The sequence below is a fragment of the Thrips palmi genome, unplaced genomic scaffold (genome assembly GCF_012932325.1).
Source record: "Thrips palmi isolate BJ-2018 unplaced genomic scaffold, TpBJ-2018v1 HiC_scaffold_8, whole genome shotgun sequence".
Taxonomy (NCBI): domain Eukaryota; kingdom Metazoa; phylum Arthropoda; class Insecta; order Thysanoptera; family Thripidae; genus Thrips; species Thrips palmi.
The window spans coordinates 3,679,188-3,705,182 of NW_023144635.1; the positions used below are offsets into that span (position 1 = coordinate 3,679,188).

The following is a 25,995-nucleotide window of genomic DNA, read 5'->3' on the forward strand; positions in this document are numbered from 1 at the left end:
ATTTCAATACGAGACTCGTTGCGTAAAACTTGAGTCGCGGTTATTTTGAGGTGCTCAGTTGGCAACGGCCTGAAGACGCGAGCGAGCAATCTGGTGGAGCATCGTATCGAGTCGGAATGCTGTGTACAGCTAGTTTTAGGGCGTAAATTTTCGGTTTTAAAGGTAAGTGAAAATTTAATGGCCACATCCGACTTGCGTCTCCAATACTCCTCCTTATTTTGTTCGTTTTCAGTGTGATTTCGTAGCGTGTTACTTGCTATAATCCTTTGAAATCGCCAGGTCATGCCTTGGCCTTATTCGTCCAAGGTGTCTGACTGAAACTTGACCCATATTTTGAGACGCGTTGATTCGGCTGACGAGAGTTAAAACAGGATATATTTGGAGATTTCCGCATTGTCATCATAGTACTCCTTGCTTGTGGTGATTATTTTACCCCAAATTTGCCTTGTTTTTGAGGCATACATCGGCTGGGTTCGAATTTATGCCGTATTTGCTTTCATGTTTCCACGTCTAGCCCGTGGTGTGAAGTAAACATAACCATAGGATAGCAAGTACCACGCGGCTTACTCTTTGCTGTAGGTGCCTAGCTCACTGGTCTTAAACTTTTCCAACGTCTTGAAATTCTTGTCCTCTGTAAAATTGAAGCAGTGAATACACTTGACGATAGATTTTATTTCCTGTGGACATGCTGGCTCAAAGGCTATGTATGGACTTTTTTTTTGTTTCTTAAAGAGGCAGTTTTAGCTAAAACTTTTCCTTCAACTTGTTTTTAAATGGCCTACACTTGTTGATACCCTCTGCTTGTTGATGTAGTTTGCCTCTGAGTATGTGTGCATAGTGACTTCTACTTCTGGCTTCTTTATACAGTTGCTAAGGTTATATTACTTCTGGTCTTAGTTAGCGGCACAGGATTTGTACTGCTGTAATGCATTATCAGTACAAATTTTGCTGGTCTTGCTGAAATTTACCGTCATTTATGGCAGTGGCTCTCCTCAAAAAAGAAGCCCTAGCTAGGCGTCCCGAGTTGGTGTCAAATATGGGAAAGGCTTTGAACTTTTATTTTAAAAATTATCATTTAGCCCTTTTTGTAGTTGCGTTTGATTCTAAAGCAAATTCACCGTAAACCATTTGCTTTTAATGCAAACCGGAACGGTTTGTGTCCTCCCTCCTAAGCACCCCCACCGTGGCCTGGACCTGTTCCAGGCGCTGCAAAGGCCTGCTTCTGCTTCCAATGTCCAGACGCCCAGGCCGGACAGATTTCATTGGGATTTGGGACTGAATGGGGCGGATTTCATGAGAGCCTGAGCCGGGCCGGGCCGGGCCGCGATAGTCGCGCGGCTCGGTGCTTGGTGACGTGGAGCAAGCAGAGCAGCGTGGAGCTGCCGCGCTGCCGGGGTCGCGGCATCGCGGCGGCCCGGACGTCATCGAGTGCGCCATGGCGTAGCGGCGCGTAGCGACCAAGTTCTGTGACGCTGGGGGCTGAGACTACAACGGCATGGCGTCATGGCGCGTGCCGCACGGCCGTGTGCTACGCCCGAAAGGCCGATGGCGCGTGCACATCGCTGTACTCTACGGTCGACGGCCAGGTGCCGCAGGTGGCGGCGACCGCTGCACTCTGCCACGACCACGATGGCCCCAGGTCGGGCCGCCTTGCGCGCCTCGCGCCGCGGGTGCGGGCCTCGGCCACATCACGCGAACGGCGGCGGCGCGGCGGCCGCGGCGAGCGCGAAGCAAGGTGCTAATTGTTAACCGAGGTTCGCCGGGCGGCAGGCCGGGCAGGCCGCGGCAGGCAGGCGCGGCGCGTGCGTGTCGCGGCGTACTTTGGCTGCGCCGCCCCGCGCCCCTCCGTCTAGTCCGCCACTTTGGCCTGGACGGCGTTTTCCGAAAGGGTAGCGAGGGAAGAGCGCGGCGGCCTGCCTGGCGTAGCCTGTCGAGCCTGGCGCCTTGGCGGCGAGGGGCATCGGCAAGAGATGGCGACCTTCGCGCTGCTTATCACACACACACACACAGGCACTCGGACAAGCAGCCACGTGGGCGCCGCTGCTAGGCGAGTAGGTGTGTGTGTTTGTGTGTGTGGTGCAGTAATCAGCCCTCGAAAATTCCATCTCGCCGCCGGTGTTTGCAGCAGCCCCTTCTCCTTGTCCCCACCCCTCGGGCCGGCGTCTCTTTCCTGGTCACCCGGTTGCTCCGCGTGGCTCCGCGCTGCGCCGGCCCGCGAGGCCCCGCACCGCTCACCAAGGTCGCCGAGATGCTCGTCGCTCGACGCGCTGTTCGACCCGAACACCAACACCCCCGTCGGCGTGGCGGCCTGGCCTGGCCAGCGCGCCTCGCATGCATATGTGACGATCCGGCGGCGTCAGGTCCGCCTCGGCAGCCGCGGCTCCTCCGCCGCGTTGATCGCAATAAACCTGGGCGAGGGGAGGGGGAGGGGGTTGCAGCACGAGGACCGCGAGGACCGCGACGAGCGCTACGCACGGCCGTCGCCATGGATACGCCCGCCGCCGCCGCTCGGATGCTGTAGTCATGGAGACGGCATGGACCGAGTCTCGTGCGCTGCCCGCCGCGGCCACGTGACGGTCTGACGGTGACGGGCTCGATGCGGCGCTATGGCTGCGCTATGGCGGTTGGGGTGCCCCACTCCGCCTCTGGTCTGGCGGCCCGACCCGCCCGGCCAGCCAGAGCTGCAGTCCAGGCGCTCTCCGTCCTCAGGTCGCGGGTTCGATACCCAGCCGCCGCGGTTTGCGCCCCCACCCCACCGCACCAGCCAGACGTGCCAGGCCCCGCCGCCTCCAATCTGGCGTGCAATTAGCTCGGCTCGGGTTGCGCCGCGTCCACAGGCTGCACGGAGTACGGAGCGCGCACTCCGCACGCGACTAACGGCGTCGACCGGGTTGCCATGCCGACGCCGTGAAGCCAGGTGGCGTCAGGTGGCCGAAAGAGGGCATGCAGGAGGTGTTGAACGGTCTGACCCCCTTCCGCCGACGACCACAGCGGCGGCGGCGGCGCTGCGCTCCGCGCGCGACCGCGAACGCCTGGAGGGTAGGCGTCTGCCTGTCTGCGCCGCACGGGTGCGCTCGCGTTGCCTACCTCGCAGGCGCCCTCCTCGCGCCGGGACTCATTCCGTCCGTCGTTTTCGTCGCTCTGTCTCTCTCGTGCCCATACGGGACGCCCCGGACATAGCGCGGCTTCCGGGGTCGCTTACGGAAGCCCCCCCGCGGCGGCAGGCGCCAGGTGAATCTCGGGCGACGCCATGCCGACGCATTGCCCGGCAGTCGCCGCCAGTGCCGACGCGACACGCCCCCTTCACCCTAAATAACCACGGACTGGGCCGCCGGGCGTCGCGTCGCGTCGGCCCTTGTCGCCACGCCCCTCCGAGCAGGCCCTGATGCAGGCGGCCGTTTAGCCAGCGCGTCCTTCCTCCACAAGAGTGCCTTCCTGGTCCCCCGGCGGAAAGGAGAGGGAGTTTAAATTTAGCGGCCGGGCCACGGCGCCACGGCACGGCCAGGCACGGGCTCGGCGGAAGAACCTGGCCGTGTGCACGTCGTGCACGTACACGTTGTAGACGTCGCACACGTAGGCCGCGGCACGGCGCCGAATCGGTTGCGTGGTCGCGAGGACGCATCGAGCCGCTCTGGCACTCTGGTGACAATGTGTGTGTGTCTGTGTGAGCGTCGGCCGTGCGGCGACGTCAATTATCTGCGAGCCGAGGGTCGGGCCGGTCGGCCGGCCGGGCCGCGTTCGGTAATAAGTGGAGTCTAGTTCGTACTCCGTAGTGTAGAGTGTAGTGGGGAGTCGCGCTGTCGCCGCGACGCCGTGCTCGACGGCCAGGCTGGGGACGGACCGGCGGACCGGCGGCAAGTGGCGCCGCCACAGCCCCAGCAGCCGCAGCCCGCCGCACCGCCACTGCCTGGCCGCGGGCTGGGGGCGCTGGGGGCGCTGGGGCTGGGGCTGCTCGCTGGCCGTTTCGGCGCCGGGATGCGGGACGACGCGGGGCGATGCGGGGGCGCGACGGGATTAGACGGCTTTGCCGACAGGGAGCGAAGTTTGGCGTCGTGTTTGCTTGCTGCGGGCTGCTTAGTGGGAGTGGCGCTCGCCGGGTCCAGCTGCTCTGGACGGCCGGCCGAGTGGCACCCCCACTGCAGCGCGCTCGCCATGGCGGGTTGCAAGGGCCGGCCGAAGACGAAGGCGGTGTCTGCTGGGGCCGTGGCCATCGTGCGGAGGAGCCTTGCGTTTATTTGGGGGTGCGCGGTGCGCGACATTGACCTCGACACAGTTCTAGCGTAGAGCGGCAGCGCGGCAGTACGGCGTGCACAGAGTTAAGGCTCGCCGACCTAGTCGGTGTCCTCCAGCCAGGCGCGCGCCCCGCCCGCGTCTTTGTCTCCGTGACGCAGTTCGGCGAGTCGGAACGGGCGGAACGAACCCCGCCGCTGCCTGCCAGGCCACCCGGGCGAGAGAAAGAAGAAAGGGGGCTGGGCCGCCCCTGGCCGCCCCGCGGGCACGCCGCGCAGGCGGGGCTGAAGCCGCGTGGGTGCCAGCGCGGCGTGGCGCGGCGTGGCGCAGCGTAGTCGCGGTAACCATGACGACGGCGCCTCGTGGGGCTCGCGTCGCGGGCACGGGGCCCACGGGGCCCACGGGGCCCACGGGGCTCTTGCAGGCGGGCGGCGCGCTTGCTTGCCTCCCCCGCTTTTGCGCCGCGTTTGCTCGATAGTCACTCCCCCCGCCCTCCTCACCTGGGCCACGGCGGCCAGGGCGGCCAGGGGCCGCGGCGTCGCTCAGCCCCCGCGCCCTTTGAACCACCTGGGCCGCCGTGGCCGTGGCCGCTCTCCCCTTTATGGCCGAGGCGCCCTGCCTCGCCCTGCGGCGCGGCCCGCCCAAGGGCCTGCCATGCCGGTCGGGTCGGGGCGTCTAGGGCGTCTCAGACACCTGTGCGCTCCGCGGCTCCGCGACCCACTGCCTCGACGTGGTCGCGTGCGCCGCCGTGCGCCGCCGTGCGCCGCCAGGCGTATTGACGGGGAAGCCCTTCCGGGCCGTTGCGAGCCCTGCAGAGACTGCTTCCGAGAGTCGTCTTCGTTGCTCTGTCTCTCTCACACCCACACGGGACGCCCCATGAGTGCGAGAGAGACAGAGCGACGAAAACGACTCCCGGCATCCGTCTCCTGGCCTCCTCGAAGGCGGTTGGCGGGGGCCTTTCTGGAGTGACGCGGCCCTCTGGTCTTGGCTTGACTGTCCCTTGCTTTTACGCGCTTTCGCCCCGCGGGACGCAACGACACAACGCCTCGCCACTGTAAAAGCACAACGACCGGCAGGGGGGGGGGGGAGGATGTTGCAGCCGGCCGCCGCCGCTGAGGGAGGCCTGCCGTAAAATTGATTGTTTTTGGACCAGGATGGCCGGAATGGACGGGCCACTACACTACAACACGCCGCCAGGGAAATGCACGGCACTGCCAGGCGCAGGCACTGGCAAGAGCGGAGCAAGGCCCGGCAAGGCCGTCGTTTGTTGCCCGTGGACGCGGCGCGGCGTGCGTGTCGGCGGGCCGTCCGGAAGTGTGCCGGCATGTCCCGCGACCACCGCGACACGCAACGCCGCGCGGGGGTGCTCTGCACCGCGCTCTGCACTGGTACTGGGCCCGCTATTAGGGCAGGGCAGGTTGGGCCCGGGGGAAGGACGAGGACACGCTCGCCAGGCCCCCGCTAAAATGACCATGTTGTTGTTGTTGATGTAATCGGGGAAGTTGGTACAGTGTCGTTACGCCATGGGGACCCGACGGCCGAGGCCGACGGAGCGGCAGTTTGATTCGGCGGCGTGTTGGTCGGCCCGGCCGGGCCCACGCCACGCCGAGGCGGCCAGCGTGCGTCGAGTTAGGCCCGCCCCGCCCCGTGTTGGCAGATACAAAGATACAGAAGCCGGGCCACTCTTGGCGGCGCGGCGCCCCGATATTGATTGCTTTATCTCGGCCGCAGTTTTGCTCGTGCAAATCGTGAAACCGATTCCGCCGCCCCGCCGGGCCCGCGCCCCACTGCGCGCCGGGCGGGGTTGGCGGGGGCGGGGGCGGGCTCTGCGTCTGCGTGGCCATCTAGGGGCGGCACGGTCGCCGTCTACGGGCGCGGGAGCCGCTCCGCTGTGCTCCGCTCCGGGCTGGGCTGCGGGTTGCGGGTGGGCGGCGGGAAGGCGCGAGGCGAGGTGGCGCTACCCCAGCGGGGGCGGCGAGGGTGGGGAGGCCTTGCCAATTGGCGTGTTGTCGCCATGGAGACAGGTTACCCCCGAGGGGCGCGGGGGCGCGCCGGGAGCGGGGGGTGGCTGAAGGAGGGTGGGGGCAGCCGCGGCCCTGCCGGCCCAACCGAGCGGACGGACACGCGGACTCGCGGGCTCCAGCACCTCGAGCCTGCTCCAGCCCCTCCAGCCCCGGCACCCCTCTCTCATGGCTCCACTTGCGTCCCGCCTCCACGCGCTCCCCGCCACCGGTCCTGTCGGAATGAGCGTGACGGATTTGGAGATGTTCGACTTAGTTCAGATCCGCTCCTGGACCTTTTCATGGTGAAAAGCATCGGAAGCAAGTGGAACTCTGCCCCCTCCCCTCCCCCCACGAAAAAGGGGGAAAACCCCCCTCTTCTCGAAGCTAAATGTCCCATGTTAACAGTGCCCTTAATTAAAACATTTTTCCTAAATGTCTTTTGTTTTGATTGTAGGTCTATGACGAGGCTGCTCAATGGCTCCTGAAAGACCATGTCTGGAGGATGGCCCTGGAGTTGCTGTTGCCCACGTGTTCTCTCTGAATTCCAATACAATGTTGTTAAAGGTAAATCATCATGACCCTTTTCCTTCCACCTACTTCTTTATTGTTTGCAACATTGAAAAGCTTATCTCTTTTAATTATGCTTCAGGAGGGCGAAAACACGCTGATAGAAGAACAGGTCGGTGTGGAAGATGATGATCTGACATCTCTTTCATGGCTTGTGCAGAATAAAAATATATTGAAGGGTAAGTATTTGAACAGTTTTCAGAAATGCTCTCTCTTACAAATGTTTCTTGTGTCATTATATTTTTTGGTGTTTTTTTTAGGGATAAATTTGAAGCCTGGAGCTGCCCAAACGTCTCCTACAAGTGACTTTGCTGAAGATGGAAGTAGCATCAGTGAGAAAAGTGAACGAGGGGATTCAACCAGTTCTTCTGGCACTGAACCGGTCAGTGTCACAAGTGGGAACACTGGTAGTACTGCTGTGACATTTATTGACACGGATCATTCTGTCATTAAATCTGTCAAGACTTCCAAGCAGAAACATCCTCATCATATTCCTTATGATCCCATGGTATGATTTTGATCCCTGCTCCTCTTGTTGTTCACCATGTCATATGATTTTATCCTGAATACTAACTGCCTATTCATGATTCAGGTTCATGTCAATTCAAAGCCACCATACTCCTTTTCGTGTCTCATATTCATGGCTATTGAGGACTCACCAGCTCGTGCCCTTCCTGTGAAGCAAATTTATAACTGGATCCAATCACATTTTCCCTTCTACCGCAATGCTCCAACAGGGTGGAAAAATTCTGTCCGGCACAACCTCTCCTTGAACAAATGCTTCTGCAAAGTGGAGAAAGCTCCTGTAAGTTCATGTTTGATATGTATTGATTTATAAATTTGAATTTTCCTTTTCTAACAACATGCTTTGTCATATCATAGCATCTGGGCAAGGGATCCCTGTGGATGGTTGACCCCGTTTTTCGGCCAAATCTGCTGCAATCTATCAGTAAAGCACCTGTTAATTCACTGACATTTTTGGAGCGACCATCTTCTCAGTAAGTGTTTTTTTTTTTTCCGTTTCCTATAGCACTTCATTCTTTGCCCACCAATGTTTCAATCACCCCTGAATTATTTTTTCCCCTTATTTCCAGTCCTGATGCATGTTTCCTCCCCTCCTTGATTCCTTACCTTTTTTCCCCATCAGTGGTACCAGTTTCTTCTTAATTTGGTACTATATACTTGTAGTAAACATCACACTGCTATTCTTAAACTAATATTTGCTACTAATCTTTGTCATCAATATTCTTACAGCTTGATGAATTTGAATGGTCCTGAACCCAAATCAAATGGAAATTCTTTAAAATACTTGGGAAGCAACAGCCAAAAAGGACAGAACAAGGTTTCACGGCTGCCGAATGCAGAGTTGTTCCCATTCCTCAGTCGGCGACTAGCAGCATCTGGAGTTGAAATCCCAGGGGTAAGCCGTCTTGAAATTGAAGGGGAGACTGATGATGAGGAAGATGAAGTTGATGCGGCGCAGGCTATGCTCTCACTAAAGCATGGCCCACGAGTTTTGGGTTCCAAGACAGGTAATTGAAAAATTAACAATTCTCTTTGAAACTTCTTTGTCCCATTTCATTTTTTATTTAATTATTTATCTCTTTCTCTCTGCAGAGGATATTTACAAACGTCCTTATATCAGAAAAATGAACAGTCAAAGAACTAGGAAGGTATGTTTGCACTGTAGTTGGGTGAATAACCGTCTTGTGTAATTTGTTGATGAATATTTGTTTCATTCATTTTCTTTTTTTTTTCTTCTAGTCTTCCATTTCTGTACCTGTTATTACATCATCGCCCAGTGAAGACCATACTTATAGCGCAGGAGCCAGCTTGTCACCTGATGAAGCTTATGGTGAAGGCTCCGACACAGATGATGGGTGAGATAGATGTTAAATATTTTCCTCTGTTTATGATACAGCGAGTGTGGTGATAAACTTTTGATTTCATTCAATTCATTTCATCTTATCTCCTTCTTTTGATAGGACTGAAATCACTCCTGGTCATCCAAGTCTGCCAGATGAATCTGTCGCATCTGACTCAGAAGAACAAAGGCGTATTGCTGAAGGAGCTGCAGATGCTCTTTTAAACTTGGCAGGTTTCCGGCCTAAACACAATTTGTCGGTTGATTCTGGTCACAGTATCTCGCGGCCAACCCCGACCTCAGAGAAACCTTCTCCCCCCAAGAGAGCTCGCAGACAAAGGTAAGGGGCTAATAAAACATCATCTCGAGATTTCATTCCAAAAATTGCTGTATAATTATATTTGTGTGTCCTTTGGATTACAGGCAACAATCACATAATGGAGGTTCTGACTCATCAAGGCAACAACACCTACGATCCATCCGCAAGCAGGAAAAAATTGCTCTTGAACAAGAGCTTCTGGACCGTAAGAACATAATGAAAGCAGAAATATTAGCTGATTTAGCCGTAATTCGTAACAATAACAATATTGTGTTAGGTGAAGAGATGTCCAAAGCCACATCCGCACAAACCCGCCCTGTAAAATTAAAGCCCAAACGTCAAACTGGGTCTCACCGTAAAATGAACTTAGATATTAATCGGATGTCTACTGGAGACAATGCCTCTACCAGTAGCATTCAGTTGGATAAGAAGCTGAATCTTTCACATAAGCGTAAACATTGGTCTCATGACGGCAATGTAAGGAAAAGTCGTAGGTAGAAGATTGTGTGAATTAATTAAGAGACAATTATTGGTGTCAGCAAGGCCGTGGATTTATTGAATCCTGTTATCTAGTCATTCCTTTAAATTACTCTAGATGAAATTTAAAGATTAATTGGTTGTGACAAACATTGGTAAATTTTAAAGCTTCTTTTACCAAGCTGTTATTAGAATGTTATACATTCTCCCTTTTCTTCCTATTCTTCCTATTTGTTGTATGCTCAAGCACTTCCTTTAAAGATGTAACTTTGGCTGTATGTTCTGGCCAGGTGCGAGAGTACTATTTTAGGGCAGGAATCAATATCCCATAGAAATTATTGTGTCAAAGCGCTGTAGAGAAGTTTGGCTTAAACTGATGGTCAGGATTCTCCTGAACTTCTATTTACCCAAACATTGTTGGGTACATTCATTTTAGGATGACTATTCAACCTGTTTTTTTCAACTTGTTGAATACTTTTTGTTATGGATACTCTTTTGTTTTGTTTTTTAAATAAAAAAAAACTTACATTGTCTTCTAGTGACCAAAATTAAATCAAATTTATTATCAGTAGTGTTTTGCACTGAGGTATGTGCTATGTAAAGATTTGGTATCCTTCCAACATTTTTTTGCCAATGTCACTTGGTATCTTTCTTATGTTCTTCTCTGCTTTGACACAATATGGTGCGGCACTTCTTGCTGGTCATTGTCATTGCCTCTTCCCTCCCTTTTAGTGTTGTTACCCGGTATTTTTAGTACCGACTTACGTAGTTGTTTTGTTTGTATTAAGTTTTTATGTAGATTTAAGATTAAACAGCATGTAAAATGGTTCTGTTCCTAGTTCAACTTTTCCCCCTTTTTTTTCTTTAAATTTTGAATGGAACTGGTCATAATAATTTACATACCTTAGTATGTAACTGTTGATTTGTCATATTTTTTATTGTGTTGTTATGATATACTGGCTTTCTAATCATGAGTGTAAAGAAAATGCATTGCTGTGATGTTCATCTATTTTGAGCACTTTGTCTTATCATTTCTCCTGACTTTCTATACTAATGAAGGTAGAATTTGAAAACGAAAATCTGCTTCTCTTATTCTTTGCATACTTTTGGAGGGTTTTCTACCAGTCGCTATGTTGCGCATGTGAGATTAAATGCTGAATCCTCTTGGGCAACCTCTATGCACAAAGCATTGACATGGTGGTTTCTCTTTCCACTTTTGAAGATATTCTTAGCTAGTTTGAAAATGAAATATGATCACCATCTATTGGAGGTTCAGAACCATTACAGGATACTTGTTAAGGGAATAATATGAATGTAAAATGCAGCAATATCTTCTGTGTGATCTTCAATCTGTTAATTTATAACAGTTTTTTGTATCAATAATGTCATCCTACCATGTATCTTTCAGCAATAATAATTTTATCTTGACGATTTTTCTGCTTTGGATGGAAAAGAATGACTGGATGTGTGTATGCCAAAGATGTAATGCCTTTGTAAAGACCCTGCTCGTTTAAGATGCCCAGTACCTTAATAGTAACTTACAACTGTCTGGTAATTCCATATGTCTTGGCTTCCTTAGGCTCTTCCATTTTCATGTTATCATGTACCCTTATCATAAGTTTAATGTTTGGCACTCTTTAAAGTGATGAGCCTCGGTTGTTATTCTTTTCTGATCCCCACAGATTGGGTTGTCATTACAAATTTGTGGAGGTAAAATGAGTAAAGTATAAGTTTCGTCAAACAATTGTACTTGGTGGTTTCATGCCAATTAAAAGCAGCATGTTTAATATTTTTGTGCAGGTTGGTTATCAGCAATCTCTTGCAATTCTAATAAGGGACAATATGAAATGGTTTTCCTTCTTTGGATTGTTATGCTACGTTCCATTGTCAGTTGCCTTGAACGTCCTTGGTAAAGAAACTCCCTCATTTAAAGAGGAATGTGCCAATAATTCACATTGTGATCTTTTTACTATTAAATGACATTCTGACTATTGTAGAACCCCAGGACTTCGTTATTTCAAGTAATGGCTTGGCTTTTATATTAGATAAACACTATGTTAACCCTGTTAAAACAAAGTTAAATTCTACTGTTTTCTCAAAAATATTTTTCAAAATCAGTATTTTGTACTGCTTGTTATTATTGATTTTTTTTTTCTGCAAGTTAGTGCAAAGCAGTTTGACTGCTCAAGCATACATTATTCTTTTAGACAGGGTCTTGTTGCTAATGTTTGCATGTTGGTGTGCATGTTATTGTTTCTTTAATATTATTTTGCTGTGTTTATTAATACTTCAGTTTAATCATTCTTTAGTACCAGACTTTATTATTGTATTCTCTGAGTAGGACAAAGAGGTGCAGAGAACTTCCTTTTTTACAGACTGCTTCAGTTTAGTGTGCCTCTTTCGTGTATTTATTTACAGCATTGTACTTTCTTGTACTTTCTTGTAAGGGATGCTCATTCAATGGAACTTGCAGCTGGAATCAACTGTGGTGAGCTATTTGTCATGCTTCTGTGATTCAAATGTGCCAAGAGATATAAGCACTTCAATATGCAATAAAGTTTGTAGTGTCTTTAAGTTGCTTTCTGTTATTATTATCTGATATCCTTTTCGGCTGAATGATTTGTATGCTTTGCTTCTGATCCAGTTTTAGATTCATTGTTTTGTTCTTTTTAGTTCAGTGCATGTGGCAATGCTTTCCTACCCTGCTCATGTCACCTTCATTTATGAAATAGATCATGTAATTTCCAGAAATTAAGTGATAGTCATTAATCAAATCAGGAGTCAATTAAAGTTAGAAATATCTTTAAATAATGTAGCTGTATTTAAGTGGAATGTTCTGAACTTCCTAGAAAAAATCAGTCACTTATTTATGCAATCTTCTCTATATTCTTGATGCAATTTCTAGGTACAAAATTTTTGTAGTTGACCTGTATTATTAAGTATTGTTTCTGTTGTGAAAATTTTTTATCTTTCCAGTTTGGAAAGCTGTTTATATCTAGCCATCCCAGGCATATTGTTCGGTTGTTAAATAATTCAGAAGCTCTTTATATAGTTTTCAGTGAAACCACATTTACAAACTGTAGTACCATGGCCTGTCAACGTGATGGTGAAACTAACAGCTTAGTGACAACTTTTTCCCACTATAGCAACTGTTGTCAGAAAACTATTGTAATCATGGTTTCCTGATTTCCAGCTTTCTGGTCTTGCTCTTTAAACGTAGTGAATATATATCCATATGAAGGACTTTTTGCACTTTTGTACTAAAGCAGCACCTTGTCTTCCCTTAGTTAATTCTACAGTAATTACCTGTCTGAAACATCATTATGAATTAACCTGACCTGTGATTGTATGATCTTGAATTTATTTGTAAACCTTGCCTTTTCACGGAAGGAAGTAAACTTGGGTGCATTATGCTTCTTACATATGCATTGTTATTAAAGTTAAGTGTGGAGGTCAGGCACTCACTCATCCTCATGGCTGGAATATTTTAAGAGTAGTATTGGCTTCTAGCAATAACGAACATTTCATGTGATGTAAACTGAGCATAAATTTTAAAAGTGGTTTCATATGAAGATTCTAAATATTTTTAATGAAATGGCAAATGTAGTGAGTAATGTTGGTGATAGTTTTAAAGGCCCTCTTTTCTGTAACAGAAGAAATGCCTGTGGTTTGCTTGACAATGAAAACTACAATAAGATGTTGAAAGATCAAATTTGAAACAGTTTGCTAGCAGGTCTGCACTTTGTTTTAATGGTACTGCACCAAATGAAGCATTATGCTAGTTCAATCTATTTCAGTATAAGTCTTCCTGTTTGTTACTTCATTAATTCTGTAAGACATAATGATATTTTTAATTCTCAAAGAGTGAGTACATAGAAAACCAATTCTCTTTACATACAATGTATTAATGAGCAATACCTTTTTTCTCCTTTTAGCTTAAATTTGTGAAGGAGACTATATAACTTGTCCTTAGTCAAAGGCCACGACTCCTGTAATAGTGCCATTAAGCAAATTGCCACTAGCTTTTGTTCTTAATTTGTGGTTTTAGAAATGAAAGGTTTTAGAAGTTTTGGAGTCTGATTAATTTCTCCCCTTTATAGTGTGTTAAAGTACCATTTTTGTAGAGCTAGTGGAATTTATCAACTCTTATTTAAAAGAACAGCCGGTTCCATGATGAGCACTTACAACTTCATTGACCTTAGCTCCCTAACAAACTGTTGAGCCACATACTAGTGGTCTAAATTTCATAAATCCTTCTGTATGGTGCAGCGGGTGTCAATGCCAAAAAGATTTGTTGTGCCAATGTGTCAGTGACCACTGATGAATATGGCGTCATGCTATGTGAGAAAACCATGCAGGCTGTGTAACAGGTATGAAATACATGCCTTTATTAGAGCAATGTTATCTTTAATGTTGAAGGAGGTATGCTGAAGATAAACAGTTGTTTCTCCTCTGCAAAATGCAATAAATAAATGTACATTTAAAAGCATTCTTTCGTTCATTTTTCCATGGTCATTTCCAATAAGTGAATAGAGCTAAACATGCACAAATAACAGTGATATAACCAAAAGACAGGAGGAGAACCAATCCACGGGACGAGATAGTGTGGCAGTCATTGAATATTCTTATCAGTCAAATACGCATGTACAAAAATACAAATCTTCTAACCCTGCAGGTTTAAATTGCTCTATTTTGAAAAAATGTTATTGAACTGTGGCACATGGTCATATACAATAAGTACACAAATAGTGCCGAACAAAAATTAGCAAAGCAAACATTACATAATCTAAAGTAGTAATAAAAAAGGAGCTCTGGCACTCTACACTAAAGTACTTCTCAATGACATGAAAATGTAATTGAAGAGAAGTATAGAGAGTGCAAAACAAAACTGCACCCCAATGAGGCTTGAGAAACAAGTAAATGCATGTGAGAAATTATTACATAATACCATTTTAAAGAATAACATTAAAGATTATAAATAAATTCACAATGGCAAGCATTCACTCATTCATGAACATCAGACTATTTATTTTTGGGCCCACCATGAGAGAAGGGCGGGGGGCCCACCAATAGTCAAAATATCATTCCCTGAGATATCTTTGGTCTATGGTTTACAGTATGTGGCACTTGAATTCCCACTCTCTCCCCTTAAAGAATCAAAACAAAACTGTATACATAATAAAATATTTTATAAACTTCTAGCAAATCAGTGAACAGTTAACCTTTCCAGGGGCTACTCCAGAGATTATCTTACAATTTGATCACCTGGATGAGGGTTTGCAGAGTAAAAGGTTATATAAAAAGCTCCATAAAATGAAACATCATTTTTAACAATTTGATAGGTACTTGATCAATTAAGAACCACTTTTTTATGGCTAACTAAAGGAAAGGAACATATGACTTGCACAGCGCATAGCAGCATAACAGACTAAGAGAACGAATTAAATATGTAAAACAAATGACTAAGTTACACTCATAATTGGTTTGTAGTCAGATTAAAAATGTGTAAATTGATGACAGCTAGCTTGTCATCTCTCAAAAACACAAATAGAAGACTTAAGTTTGCCCCCAAGAAAGGGTAGTAAGAGTGAAACATGGAGGGTGATTGTTGACCACTACCACTACACTCTTCAGAATACTGTTGGCTTATTGATCAGTCAGGGAAAACCTCAGTGAGGTAGACGTGAACGTGGTCATATACAATGAGCATTATAGCACCACCTGGTCCTAATCTCATGACTTTGGGCAAAAGTCCCTTGTACAAAGCACGGAACCTGTAAAAAAAACAAAACAACCACTCAAAAATGATTTTATACTCCAGAAAAAAATTTAGGGTGGACACTCCTTATCTTACCCTTCTTGAGAGTACACCATGTGCAATGTTCGAAGTGTGCCATGATAGGTGACTACACCAGGGGTTGGTTGGGGTCCCTGAATACGACTCTTGGCAACATCAAATGGAATGTTGACACAAGATGCCAATGTTCCAGACACAAATCCCACACTGCAGTTCTTGAAAAATTCTTGCCAAGACCCCTGCAACAAATTATAGTGAGTAAGAAAATCATTCAACACAAGTTTTCATAGAAGGAGTCCATTCTAATGAGAGAAGGTACCTGGACTTGAGGAAATAAACCCTTAACACTATGGTAAAAACCAAAGTAAACCATATTGAAAACACCATTTCGTGCAATGGTTGCTGTAATTCCCTTATTCAAGCCTTTTAGGCCAAGACCCTGGAAAAGCATAAATTGTACATTGGTCAACCATGAGTAATATCTTCATCTTCCAGAACAAAATAAAACCTCGCATTATACCTGAGTACGAATTATCTCTCGTGTAACAGCCATCGTGGAAGGGGCTTGTGTTCTTTGAGCTTTATTCATTTGAAGTGTCACTTTAACAACTTCAAATGGATTAACCAGAATAGCTTCAGTTATGCCCGCAAATAATCCAGCTAGACAAAATGTCTGAAATATAAGACAGCAATATCATGTATCTAGCTTGGCCCGAAAAGCAGGAAAAGTTTACACCACTACAGTTAAAAACATACCACTGGAGTTGGAACAGGTGACCCAAAGAGGAAAAACTGTTTGTATTGCTCAAATGTGAAAAACTGGGGGGAAATACAGATAAGTGAAAGAAAGCTCATGCTAAAGCAAACATAAACAAGTAAAGATGCCAAAACAATGAGATAAATACCTTCACTGCCCTTTTAGGAGTCTCAGCCAAAATTGGAGGGACCACACCTTTCCAAAATGACAAAAGACCTTCTGATTGATACATTTTACGAAAGCAGTCTCCAATACCAGCATATAAATGCATTTCGGTGCGAGACACAACTTTCCCTGGAGGAAGACGTTGCATTTGCAGACGTGTCTTGATCAAATCCAGCGGATGCATGATGCAAACTTCGACAAAACCTGCGCACAGATGCACAAAATGGTGAAGGTTCGTTGTGACAAACAATCAAGATTCTTATAATTATACTTACCAGCTGAGCCTCCAGCTCCTATCTGCCGGGCAGCTTGCTTCAGATAGTTAGGTTTCTTTTTCTCCTCAGCCATTTTGTGAAAGTTTTCAGTCACAAATTAAGTGAGGGAATATGCTCTCCGACCAAAAGATTAGCTTGACATGCACTCCTGTAAACAAACAATAATTTAAAAAAATAAAAAAACAATGAGAAAGGGAACGAGGAAGTCAAAAGTAGATCCCTAGATTTGATAAAGATGATAAAGAAAATAAACAAAGCAAAACGTTGTATTCTTTTTATTGAAAAAATTAGGAGTGGGAGTGATGTTGATTTTTTGCCTTTCATCCACCAAAAAAACAAAAACAAAGTAACTTGAAGACCAAGTCAGTCACATTCTCACAGAAAAATTAAGTCCTCAGCACGTCGCATACCAGTGAGGTTCAGTCGATTCGCAAGCCCAGGAGAAAATGGGGAAAACAACACAAAAACCCCCTACCGTTCCTAACCTACACAACAAAGCCATAACATCCCCCCACCCACCCATAGCGGAGATGGTATTTATGTACAAAGCCTAAGCGACAAGGATAATCAAGTACATCTACTGACAGCGACGACCGGTGCAGCGCGGACCCAAATTCCAAATGTAAACAATGCGCTCTGCGGGACGCCGGTAGCAGAAGGAGTTTTGGAGCCGAGCCTATCAAGGTCAGGGCTACAAACCTCGCGCCGCCGCCCCACTGGCATTACGTCACGGCTAGGTGGCTCCCGTCCCCGCCACTGCCGCTCCCGCCGCGGAGCGGAGCGCGGACCGCGGACCGCGGTGGATAGACAACGGCAACGGCACTGCGACGAGAAGAGACGAGTCGAGTGCCGCAGCAGTAACAGCAACAGCTGTATCTCTAGCCGACGGAGCCCTTCTTTATCTGCTCGGCGACACGAAGCAGACGCGGCGCGCGGCGCAGCGCTCAGGGCATTCCACCGCACGGCGTCCCAGTCGTGCCAGTGTCTTCGTCTCCTTGATCCTCGACTCGGTGGAAGGCGGAAGCGACACTCCGCGGTTTTAAGGTTATCCCGGTCAGCAGCCATGTCGGACGCCAGGAGAAGGGTAAGGATGACGACGGTGAGGTTGGTTTACCTGACGGCGGCCTGGCCTGGCCTGGCCATGAATCGCCCAGCTGGTGAAGCCCCTCGCCGGGCACCGCGTCGTCGTCGCGTCCCCGTCGTCGCGTCGCGCTCGCTGTGCTTTCCGCTCCGCGCTCCGCCTCGGCGCCGCGCAGCCTCGCAGCCTCGCACTCGTCGCGAAGCGAATGCCGAATGTGGCCGAATGCAGCAGGATGTTTTTGTCAGCCGGTGATCCAGTTCACTGGCTGCGCGCCAGAGTGGCCAGGGGCGGGGCGGGGCGGGGCGGGGCGGGGCGGTGCGGCATGGCGGGCCGGCGCCTTATTTTGGCACTGCGCCTCGAACTTGGAACCCCCGCCCGCGACCCTTCGCCTTCCTTCCCTCCTTGTGAACTTTTAACGCGCGTCGCGCGAGGCGGACAGCCGCCGACAGGCCCGCCTAGGCTAGGTCGGCTAGGTCCTGCAGGGGGATGACGGGGCCGCGGAGCCGCGTGTCGAGATTAGAGCGGCCGCGTTCGGGAGGAATTGCACCACACTTCATGCAGTGTCAGCCCGAGCCGAAGTCGGCCTATTTCGGTCGGTTGCCGCGCCCAGGGCATTAAGTGGCCGGCCTGTCGTCGATATATCGACTATTGACCGCGCGGCGCCTCAAACAGTGGAGGTGCGCGGAGCGCGAAGCCAGAGTTGACCTCAAGCGGCGTGGCCCGAGAGTGCACTGTCATGCACGGTCAAGGCCCCGTCGGCCCGGCCGACAGTCAAGGCTGGTGTCCCCGCAGCCGCGGCTCGCCTCGCGCCTCGCCTCCTGCTCGCGGCCCCCTCGCGGCCCCGCCCTGCCCCGCCCCGCCCCGCGCCGCGTTCATCAATAGCTCTCATCCTCATCCGCCTTTTTGTCCGGGACGCGCTGCCGTCGTTAAAAACGCGCCTTTATTTTAGAGTGGCCATGCTGGCGATGATGTGTGCGTGTGTGGAGGGGGCGCTTTGCGTGAACTTCCCTTCCCTCTGGTTGCACACCTGTGCACGGGCACCAGCGCCGGGCGCGGCGCGCGCTGCTTCATCGCAGTGCTCGCGACCTTGCCGTGGGAGCGGCCGGCAGTGCCGGACAGTGCGGTTACGCCATCACGTCCCCGACGGCCCCCGACGGCCCCCGACGGCCCCCGACGGCCCCCGACCAGCCCAGCCCGGTCAAACGACGAGCCTTGAGTTAAAGTGGCGTGCTAACAAGTGGGCAGCCAGCGCAGCTAGAATAGCCGGGCCTGCGCGTCGCCAACGTCAGCTGACCGGCCACCTGTAAACAGCAGCACACTGATTCCGAGAGTCGTTTTCGTCGCGCTGTCTCTCTCCCACTCATGTGCCTCTCCTGTAGGTGCGAGAGAGACACGGCGACAAAAAATGCTCTCAGAATCAGTGTACAGCGTGCGCCGTCCGTCAGCCGCGGGCTGGAGAGGAGAGACTGCCTACGCCGCTGGAGGCTCCATATGCACGGCACCAGTGCACTGGCAATCACGCTGATCGTCTGCCGACTTTGGAAAAGGGTGGCGGGCATTGCGATGACTACCTCCCACCGCGGTCACCTGGGCTTTCCCTCTGGGGCGCCGGCGTTGACACCCGCGTTTCAACGACCTGCCGCGACAGCCGGCCACCGGCCAGGCCACCGGCCAGTGCTTGCGTCGCTCTGTCCCCCTCGCACTCACGGGGCACCCCGTAGGAATGCGAGTGGGACCGCGAGGAAAGCCGCGCTCGGAAGCAGCCTGCTATACGCGCTCCTTCTCCTTGTTAAGGCGCCGTTTATTTTGGTGCGGCCATGTCTGCCGGGTGGCCGCAAATCAGAGCAACGACCGCGCAGCGTCCGCGCAGCGTCCGCGAACCCGTACCGCGGCCTGCCAGCATGCTGCCAGTCTGCCACTGCCGTGCCGTGCCGGCGGAGAGGAGGAGGGGAGAGGAGGGCGGCGGCCTTGCGAGGGCGCTAAGCGAAGCGGGGGCGCCTTGGGGGGCGGTGGCGCTGGCTTGACCCGTGTGCGTTGGAAGTTTGGTCTTTTATCCCAAGGCGATCTTGAAAACAGGAGCGCGCCAAACTGTCAAACCACGGGTTCGCCGTGACGGTTCAGCGGCCGCCCGCCTTCTGCACCCTGTAGCGCCTGCGAGGCAGGCCACCGGCCCGTCCCGCAACACACCGGTGTGGAGACGGCGGCCTGCCTTGCCCCTCGCAGACGTCAGGGGCAGGGTAGGCCAGCGTCTCCACACCGGTGTGTTGCGGGACGGGCCGGTGGCCTGCCTCGCAGGCGCTACAAGTGCCGCGCGTTCCAAGCAAGAGCAAGCGGCGCTTTCGGGGAAACACGAGGGTCACAAACAGTGGCGTGACCCTCCACCAGCCTCCACCGACTCACCGAGGTCGCCGTCACGAGGGTGGCCCTTGGCCCCTTGGCCGCGTACTTTGTCGACTTTGTCGCCGTTCTTTAGTAGCGGCAGACGGCAGATAGCGTGTTTGCCCCTCGCAGCGCACACACTGCGGGCCTGGCTGTGGTGCCTGACTAGCTTTCCAGAGCGCGGGGCGCGGCCCAGGAGACGTACAGTGTGCCCCGTGTTTGCCGAGGGATGCCATGCCGCCACGCCGCATTACCGTATCGCGGCCTCCGCGACGCCATGCCAGCAGACTCATTCCGAGAGTCGTTTTCGTCGCTCTGTCTCTCTCGCACGCTTGCGGAACGTCTCATGGGTGAGAGAGAGGGACAGAGCGACGGAAACGACTCTCGGAGTCAGTCTGCATAGCAGGCCCTGCCGACGGCGACGCTGATAACGCGCGTACCGCCGTCGAGCCGGTTCGCCTTCCTGGTGGCTCGGGTGGCGGCGGCGACCTCGGCAGGGCAGGGGTTGGCCGGTGGGCCGTCCTCAAGGTGACCGAAGGCCGAACTACCAGTGCCAGGACACCAACGAGTCGCTCATTGAGCCAAGAGGGCGCCGCGCGCCAATCCCTCGCGTTCTGCTAAGCTGGAGGCAATTTCAGCCGGTTTACTTTTTCCGTGTCTTGACGCTTGGCGACTGTGGTCTTGAATAAGGCGTAGGATTAATCCAGGGCTTCGTCAGTTGGTTCGATGCATCGTGCCTGGCTAGCTTCCCTGGGTTTCCCTTTGGTTCCCTTCCCGCGGCGTTCGTGCCGGCAGGTCTCCCGCTTCCGCTACAGGGCAGGCAACCTACCGGTTCGGACGCTCGAAGGTAGCTGGCAACTTGAAGCACATCGCCACTTCTTAGACTGTCTGAAAACCGAAATTTACGGGTTTCATGGGGCATGGTTTAAGCCAGCAATATATCCACCCCGTTTGAACTTTCCCCTGGTACTTACCCTATTTTGGCCGTTGGTACCTCTGTCGACTGGTTTGTTTGTGCTTCTGGCGTTTCCGGATTCGTCCTTGTGACATTCAGTTCTGCTTAACCTTTTCAAAATGTGTACTTTTGCAGTTTATGGTCACTTTTGAACTGTACAGTTCTTGTTTTCTTGAAAAATGATAATTTACATGTTGTGTGAATCGCTAGAAATAAGAAGAATACGTTATCCTTTGTACTATTTAACTATTTCATGCTATTTGAAGGAGGTGTCATAGCATAAAAACTAAAGCAGATGACAAAAAGAAAAATGGTGCAGTACCAGAAGGTAAACAGTGGCCTGACAGTGTTGAACATGCTTACGTGTCAGTGACTTATTACCTGTCTTTATGTTGTCAATTGAATTTAATAATTGTAGTAATGGCTGATAATGGTTATTATAACCTCCTTCCTTATTTTCAACAACTGCTCATTGATGTTTTTATCTGCAATGTTTCTGTTTAAAGATTGCCATATCACCCTAATTTTTAATGTCTTTCATGTTGCAGCTGCCCACGTCGGATAAGTCGAGTCCAAGAAGAGGACAGACTTCAGGCCGCAGGGGAGGAAGTTCATCTGAAATGTCATCTCAGAAGAAGTGCATGATTGTCACTGGACTTCTTGTAGCAATCACATTTTTAGCTGGTGAGTAAAGATATATCACTAAACTCACTATTGATGAAGTGACGTATCTAACATCTGAAAATCACTGTTGCAGGATATACTTATAACATTATGCAGGAGCATGCGTATGCGATTGTAATTGATGCAGGCAGCACTGGAACTAGGCTAAATGCTTTCAATTTCAAAAAATCATTATTAAGTAAGTTCTATTTCATCTCTTCTATGTACTAAGACATCTCATTCATTACATGTTATCATTGAGCAATCATTCTTTACTTACAGCTGGAAGTTACGAGTTGACTAATGATCTATTTGTCGAAATCAAGCCTGGTCTCTCATCCTTTGCTGATGACCCCAAAAAGGTAACAGTTGGTAAAACATGTAAATCAGGGATTGAGATTTTGACTCACATTTCACCTCATCCATTTTTGTTTATTTTTTCCAGGGGGCTGATACTATTTTAGAACTCTTATCTCATTCCAAGTTGCAATTGGTTATTCCACCCTCAGAGTGGGCACTCACGCCATTGGCTCTGAAAGCTACTGCTGGACTCCGCCTTTTACCAGAGAAGCAAGCTCAGGCTCTTTTGGATGCAGTAAGCAATCTTCCCCTGTTCCCCTCACCACTTAGCATATGGTCAAATATTTAAAAAAACAAATAGCAATGTGACAATGTGACAAACTGTGTTTCCAGGTGAAGGCTGTGCTGGCAGACCTCCCTTTCTACACCAATGAAAACTCTGTGTCTATCATGGAGGGAGTGGATGAAGGAATTTTCTCCTGGTTTACCATTAACTTCCTTACAAGTACGCCTGCAACAAAAGTATTTCTCATCTGAATATGGGACCTTTAAACTAACTATCAATCGATTTCATTTACTGTTTCAGACAGCTTAAGTGGCAGTGTTAGAGATACAGCTGCTGCAATTGATATGGGAGGTGGCTCTACGCAGATCACATTTGCGGCTGAACCGACCTCTCCCCTTTGGCAGACCAGCCGTCAGTTCCTTCATCCAGTTACTGCATTCCACCAAAATTTAACGGTTTACACTCACAGCTACCTGGGTATGGGCTTAATGGCTGCTCGTATGGCCATTCTGTCAGTTGGAAATGCTGAAGGTTCCACTGTCTTAAAGAGTGCATGTATGCATCCCATAATAAAGAAGGAATGGACTTACAACAGGGTCACCTATACTGTACAGTAAGGAGGAAAAACTCTCATTACGATTTTACTGCTATATCACTTGTGTTCTTCTTCATTCAAACCATTATTTTCTTCTCAGGGGTTTGGATGATTCATCAGGCCGAGATCATATAAAGGAGTATGCTTGCCAAGATCTAGTGCGGTCCTACATCAAAGGCAAGGTTGACAAGCCAGAGGAGCTCAAGCATCATGCCAAAATTAATGCCATCTCTTACTTCTTTGACCGGGCAACAGAGTTTGGCATTATTGGTAAGCAAACAATATTTCTGTCAATCATATATGTGTTTTTAAGGATCTCTCATTAATTCCTTTTCATTGTTTCAGATCCGTTTGAAGGAGGGCGTGTTAAAGTTAAAGCATTCAAACAGGCGGCCTCCGAAAGTAAGTTGTTTATTTGGCCTTAAAATTTCTTTTGTAGGTGTTCTTATTAACATTCAGCTGTAGCTTCTATATATCGTTTTGATTTTTAATATTTTCCTTCTTTTAAAATTTTAGGTTGCCGTCAACCAAATGCTGACCAGCCCTTCATGTGCCTCGATATGCTCTTCATCCATTCTTTGTTGACTGATGATGGCTTTGGACTTACAGAGGATTCATCTATCGATGTAAGTAAAATTAGAAGTATAAATCACTTTTTTTTTGTATGCTGTAAATTAACAAATTTTTCTCCCATCTTGTTTCAGTTATACAAGAAAATAGACAACCATGAACTCAGTTGGGCTTTGGGTGCAGCTTTCCATATACTCCAAAATGGTGTTTAAATGCACTAAAAAACTGTTAATGGGATATTCTTGTCATTATGGATTCCTATGCTCACGAGTACGTGATTTTTTTTTTTTTTTTTTGAGTGTTTCTAGCTCACTGTAGCTGCACTGTAGTGTACTAATGACAAGGCTAAGCCCATACCCATTGATGATTTTGTTTTTCATTTACTGTTGGGCTGTGTGATCCTTCATATTGAAGGTGAGGTGTAGAAAATGTTAATGCACGAATCAAAAAGAAAGCATTGTATGGCATGTGCGATGGTATGCACATTCTAGTACTTGTTTGTGTAGAATTACAGGGTGGTCGATTGAAATGTACAATTTTCTTACAAAGTATTTTTCATACTGGCATATTTTATCTGACAAGATTGTTTGTAAAATGGAATTGGTGTCTTAAAAGTCTCTTTTCACTACTGTGTGTGCACTGACTTTATGCTATGTTACTAAAGTTGACTGTTGATTTTTTAACTCATCAATCATATGATGATGTGTTTTTTATCTTAGGAAAATGTTGATGTGATTTTTCAATGGGATAGATTTTACCAAATGTTGATCAAGTATTTATGAAAAAATAATGCATCTTTCCTTTTAAGCCCAAAAACCCATGTTTTTTCATGTTAGATGCAGTAACAGTATTGATTCATTCATTTTTTTTATTATTATAGGTGGTCCATGTTACTTTTTGAATGAATGTTAAGTCTGTTTTTGTTGCTTGTGTGATAAATTACACAGGGAAGGTACTTTACTTTGGTTGTTTCATCTGTGATTAATGGGCAATTGTGTGTTCTAGTGTAAGAATCTTTTTTTCTTTCCTTTTTACTTTTGTAGTACTCAGTTTTCACATCTCCAGGTTCTTTTAAACAAGCAACTTTTTTAAAATATAGAAATAGCTTCTGATCTCGTCCTTAGCACAAGTCTTCACTTGTGAATTGAAGACTTCCCATCAGTGGAATAGTTATTACTCCCCTTAAAGTTTTGTTTTTGAATTTCATGTTTACTACTTTCGTGTTACTACAAACGTGTTTCCTATGTTTCTGGGGGCCTTGTACAAATAAATTATTATAAAATGGTCTGACTGAAATTACACATCGATTGCCTTTTCTTTGGCAAAACAAAGATAGATAGAAAAATAAATGGTTTATTTTTCAAAAAGTGTGTCATATTTTTTTTCCCTCTTTCTCATTCAGACTAGTCTTATGATCGCATAGATAGAGATGAAGGAAGGCGAGAGCGAGTGAGGGAGAGAGAGTGTGTACAGACGAACACAGAGGTCCGACCGAAATCCCTTCTTGAGTTCCGGTTCGGGAGCGGAAGGTACAGCGCGGAACGGTCGCGGGGGTGCGGGGTACTGGCGGGGCTGGGGCCGACGCCGAGGGCCGGCGCCCCATAGCTACTCATGGCACCTCACGCCGCACCGCCGCTCCGCTCAAATCTCGCTAGCTGCCTACTATCTACACGTCAAAAGTGATTAGAAAGAGCGAGCCCTTATCTCGGTACTCCCACGAACCACGAATTGAGAGGCAAGGACACCACTCTCCAATCTGGCGGCCCGCACCCTGGCCCTCAAGGCCTAGCCTCCTTGCGTCTGGTGCACCAATACCCTTGCGGCTCCAATGCTTTTCCCACTGCACACACCTTCACTCTCACAGAGACAGCCACGCCACGCCCCTGCCCCGCACAATGCAGCGACGCAGCAATGCAAGCCAGTGCTTTCCTTGCCTCCTCGGCTGGGGTCGCCTGTCGCACTTCCCCCCATTTCTCCGAGGAAAAGCCCGAAGCCATTGTCCCGCGAGGTGTCCACGCCCAAACAGCCCGTGCAGGCCCTGCAGGCCCCGCCGCTGGAGCGAGTGACGGCAAGCCGGGGCTAGGCTGTGCCCCGTCGTGCGAGTTGGACCGTACCGCGACGCACCGCGACGCACCGCGCCGTCGAGCCCTGCGAGGCTCTGCCCTGCAGACTGATTCCGAGAGTCCTTTTCGTCTCTGTCTCTCTCGCACGTACACGGGGCGCCCCATGAGTGCGAGGCAGGCAGAGCGACGAAAACGACTCTCGGAATCAGTCTGCAGTGGCGGCGACATGCCGGCGGCCCTTCCGCAGCCTTTCCACGGTCAGTGAACATGCACCTCCATGGTCCAGGTCCTTCCGGCCGCGTCGCCGAGTCGCCGACTCGTCAGTCGCGTCCCCAGAGTGTGGCGTGCGCACACCGAGCCCACGACGTCGTGGCGGCACGCGCGTGTGGAGCACCGCGTCGTCGGCAACCTGGAACCTAGCGCTGGGCGCCTAGCGGTGGCAGTGGCGACTTCCCGGCCCGCGGGCCGCCCCCGTCGACAAGGAACGCGTCATGTAGCCCGCCAGAGGAAGGGTAAGCCAGGCAGTGTCTGCATGAGGTGGTCTTGTCGTCGTTGTCATCGTCATTCGGAATCACCCCTCCCCGCCTACCTCCGCGGCGGCTGTCTCCTCTACCTCCTCGAGTGAACGAACGACACCAGCTCGGCTTGG

General features: G+C 49.6%; 3 protein-coding genes across 12 annotated transcripts; 2 read left to right on the forward strand and 1 right to left on the reverse strand.

Annotated features, from left to right (window-relative positions):
- Positions 1–31: 31 nt before the first annotated feature.
- Positions 32–13,949, forward strand: LOC117653843 (forkhead box protein N3-like). 2 transcript variants are annotated; one of them, XM_034399794.1, is made up of 11 exons: positions 32–162; positions 6,688–6,797; positions 6,883–6,979; positions 7,061–7,308; positions 7,393–7,605; positions 7,683–7,798; positions 8,055–8,332; positions 8,418–8,473; positions 8,565–8,680; positions 8,786–9,004; positions 9,088–13,949. In XM_034399794.1, the coding sequence occupies exons 2-11, from the start codon at positions 6,708–6,710 to the stop codon at positions 9,479–9,481; spliced, it is 1,827 nt and encodes a 608-aa protein (XP_034255685.1). In that variant the 5' UTR covers positions 32–162; positions 6,688–6,707; the 3' UTR covers positions 9,482–13,949. The 2 variants fall into 2 exon arrangements, with proteins under 2 accessions (XP_034255685.1, XP_034255686.1); XM_034399795.1 differs by lacking the exon at positions 32–162 and adding an exon at positions 277–420.
- On the reverse strand, positions 13,936–20,079 carry LOC117653846 (mitochondrial 2-oxodicarboxylate carrier). Of its 7 annotated transcripts, none has more exons than XM_034399802.1 (8): positions 19,936–20,079; positions 16,455–16,602; positions 16,163–16,383; positions 16,014–16,076; positions 15,778–15,930; positions 15,577–15,696; positions 15,315–15,496; positions 13,936–15,234 (listed from the first exon to the last, which is right to left on the reverse strand). In XM_034399802.1, exons 2-8 carry the CDS (start codon positions 16,525–16,527, stop codon positions 15,114–15,116), a joined length of 933 nt encoding a protein of 310 aa, XP_034255693.1. In that variant the 5' UTR covers positions 16,528–16,602; positions 19,936–20,079; the 3' UTR covers positions 13,936–15,113. The 7 variants fall into 7 exon arrangements, with proteins under 7 accessions (XP_034255693.1, XP_034255694.1, XP_034255696.1 ...); XM_034399803.1 differs by lacking the exon at positions 19,936–20,079 and adding an exon at positions 17,569–17,711; XM_034399805.1 differs by lacking the exon at positions 19,936–20,079 and adding an exon at positions 17,154–17,270.
- LOC117653844 (ectonucleoside triphosphate diphosphohydrolase 5-like) lies at positions 17,406–24,570 on the forward strand. 3 transcript variants are annotated; one of them, XM_034399797.1, is made up of 11 exons: positions 17,406–17,538; positions 21,418–21,553; positions 21,627–21,731; positions 21,815–21,894; positions 21,978–22,127; positions 22,226–22,337; positions 22,419–22,731; positions 22,814–22,983; positions 23,059–23,115; positions 23,230–23,339; positions 23,418–23,559. In XM_034399797.1, exons 1-11 carry the CDS (start codon positions 17,518–17,520, stop codon positions 23,493–23,495), a joined length of 1,332 nt encoding a protein of 443 aa, XP_034255688.1. In that variant the 5' UTR covers positions 17,406–17,517; the 3' UTR covers positions 23,496–23,559. The 3 variants fall into 3 exon arrangements, with proteins under 3 accessions (XP_034255688.1, XP_034255689.1, XP_034255687.1); XM_034399798.1 differs by lacking the exon at positions 17,406–17,538 and adding an exon at positions 20,283–20,442; XM_034399796.1 differs by lacking the exon at positions 17,406–17,538 and adding an exon at positions 21,165–21,197 and having other exon boundaries at positions 23,418–24,570.
- The last annotated feature ends 1,425 nt before the right edge of the window (positions 24,571–25,995 follow it).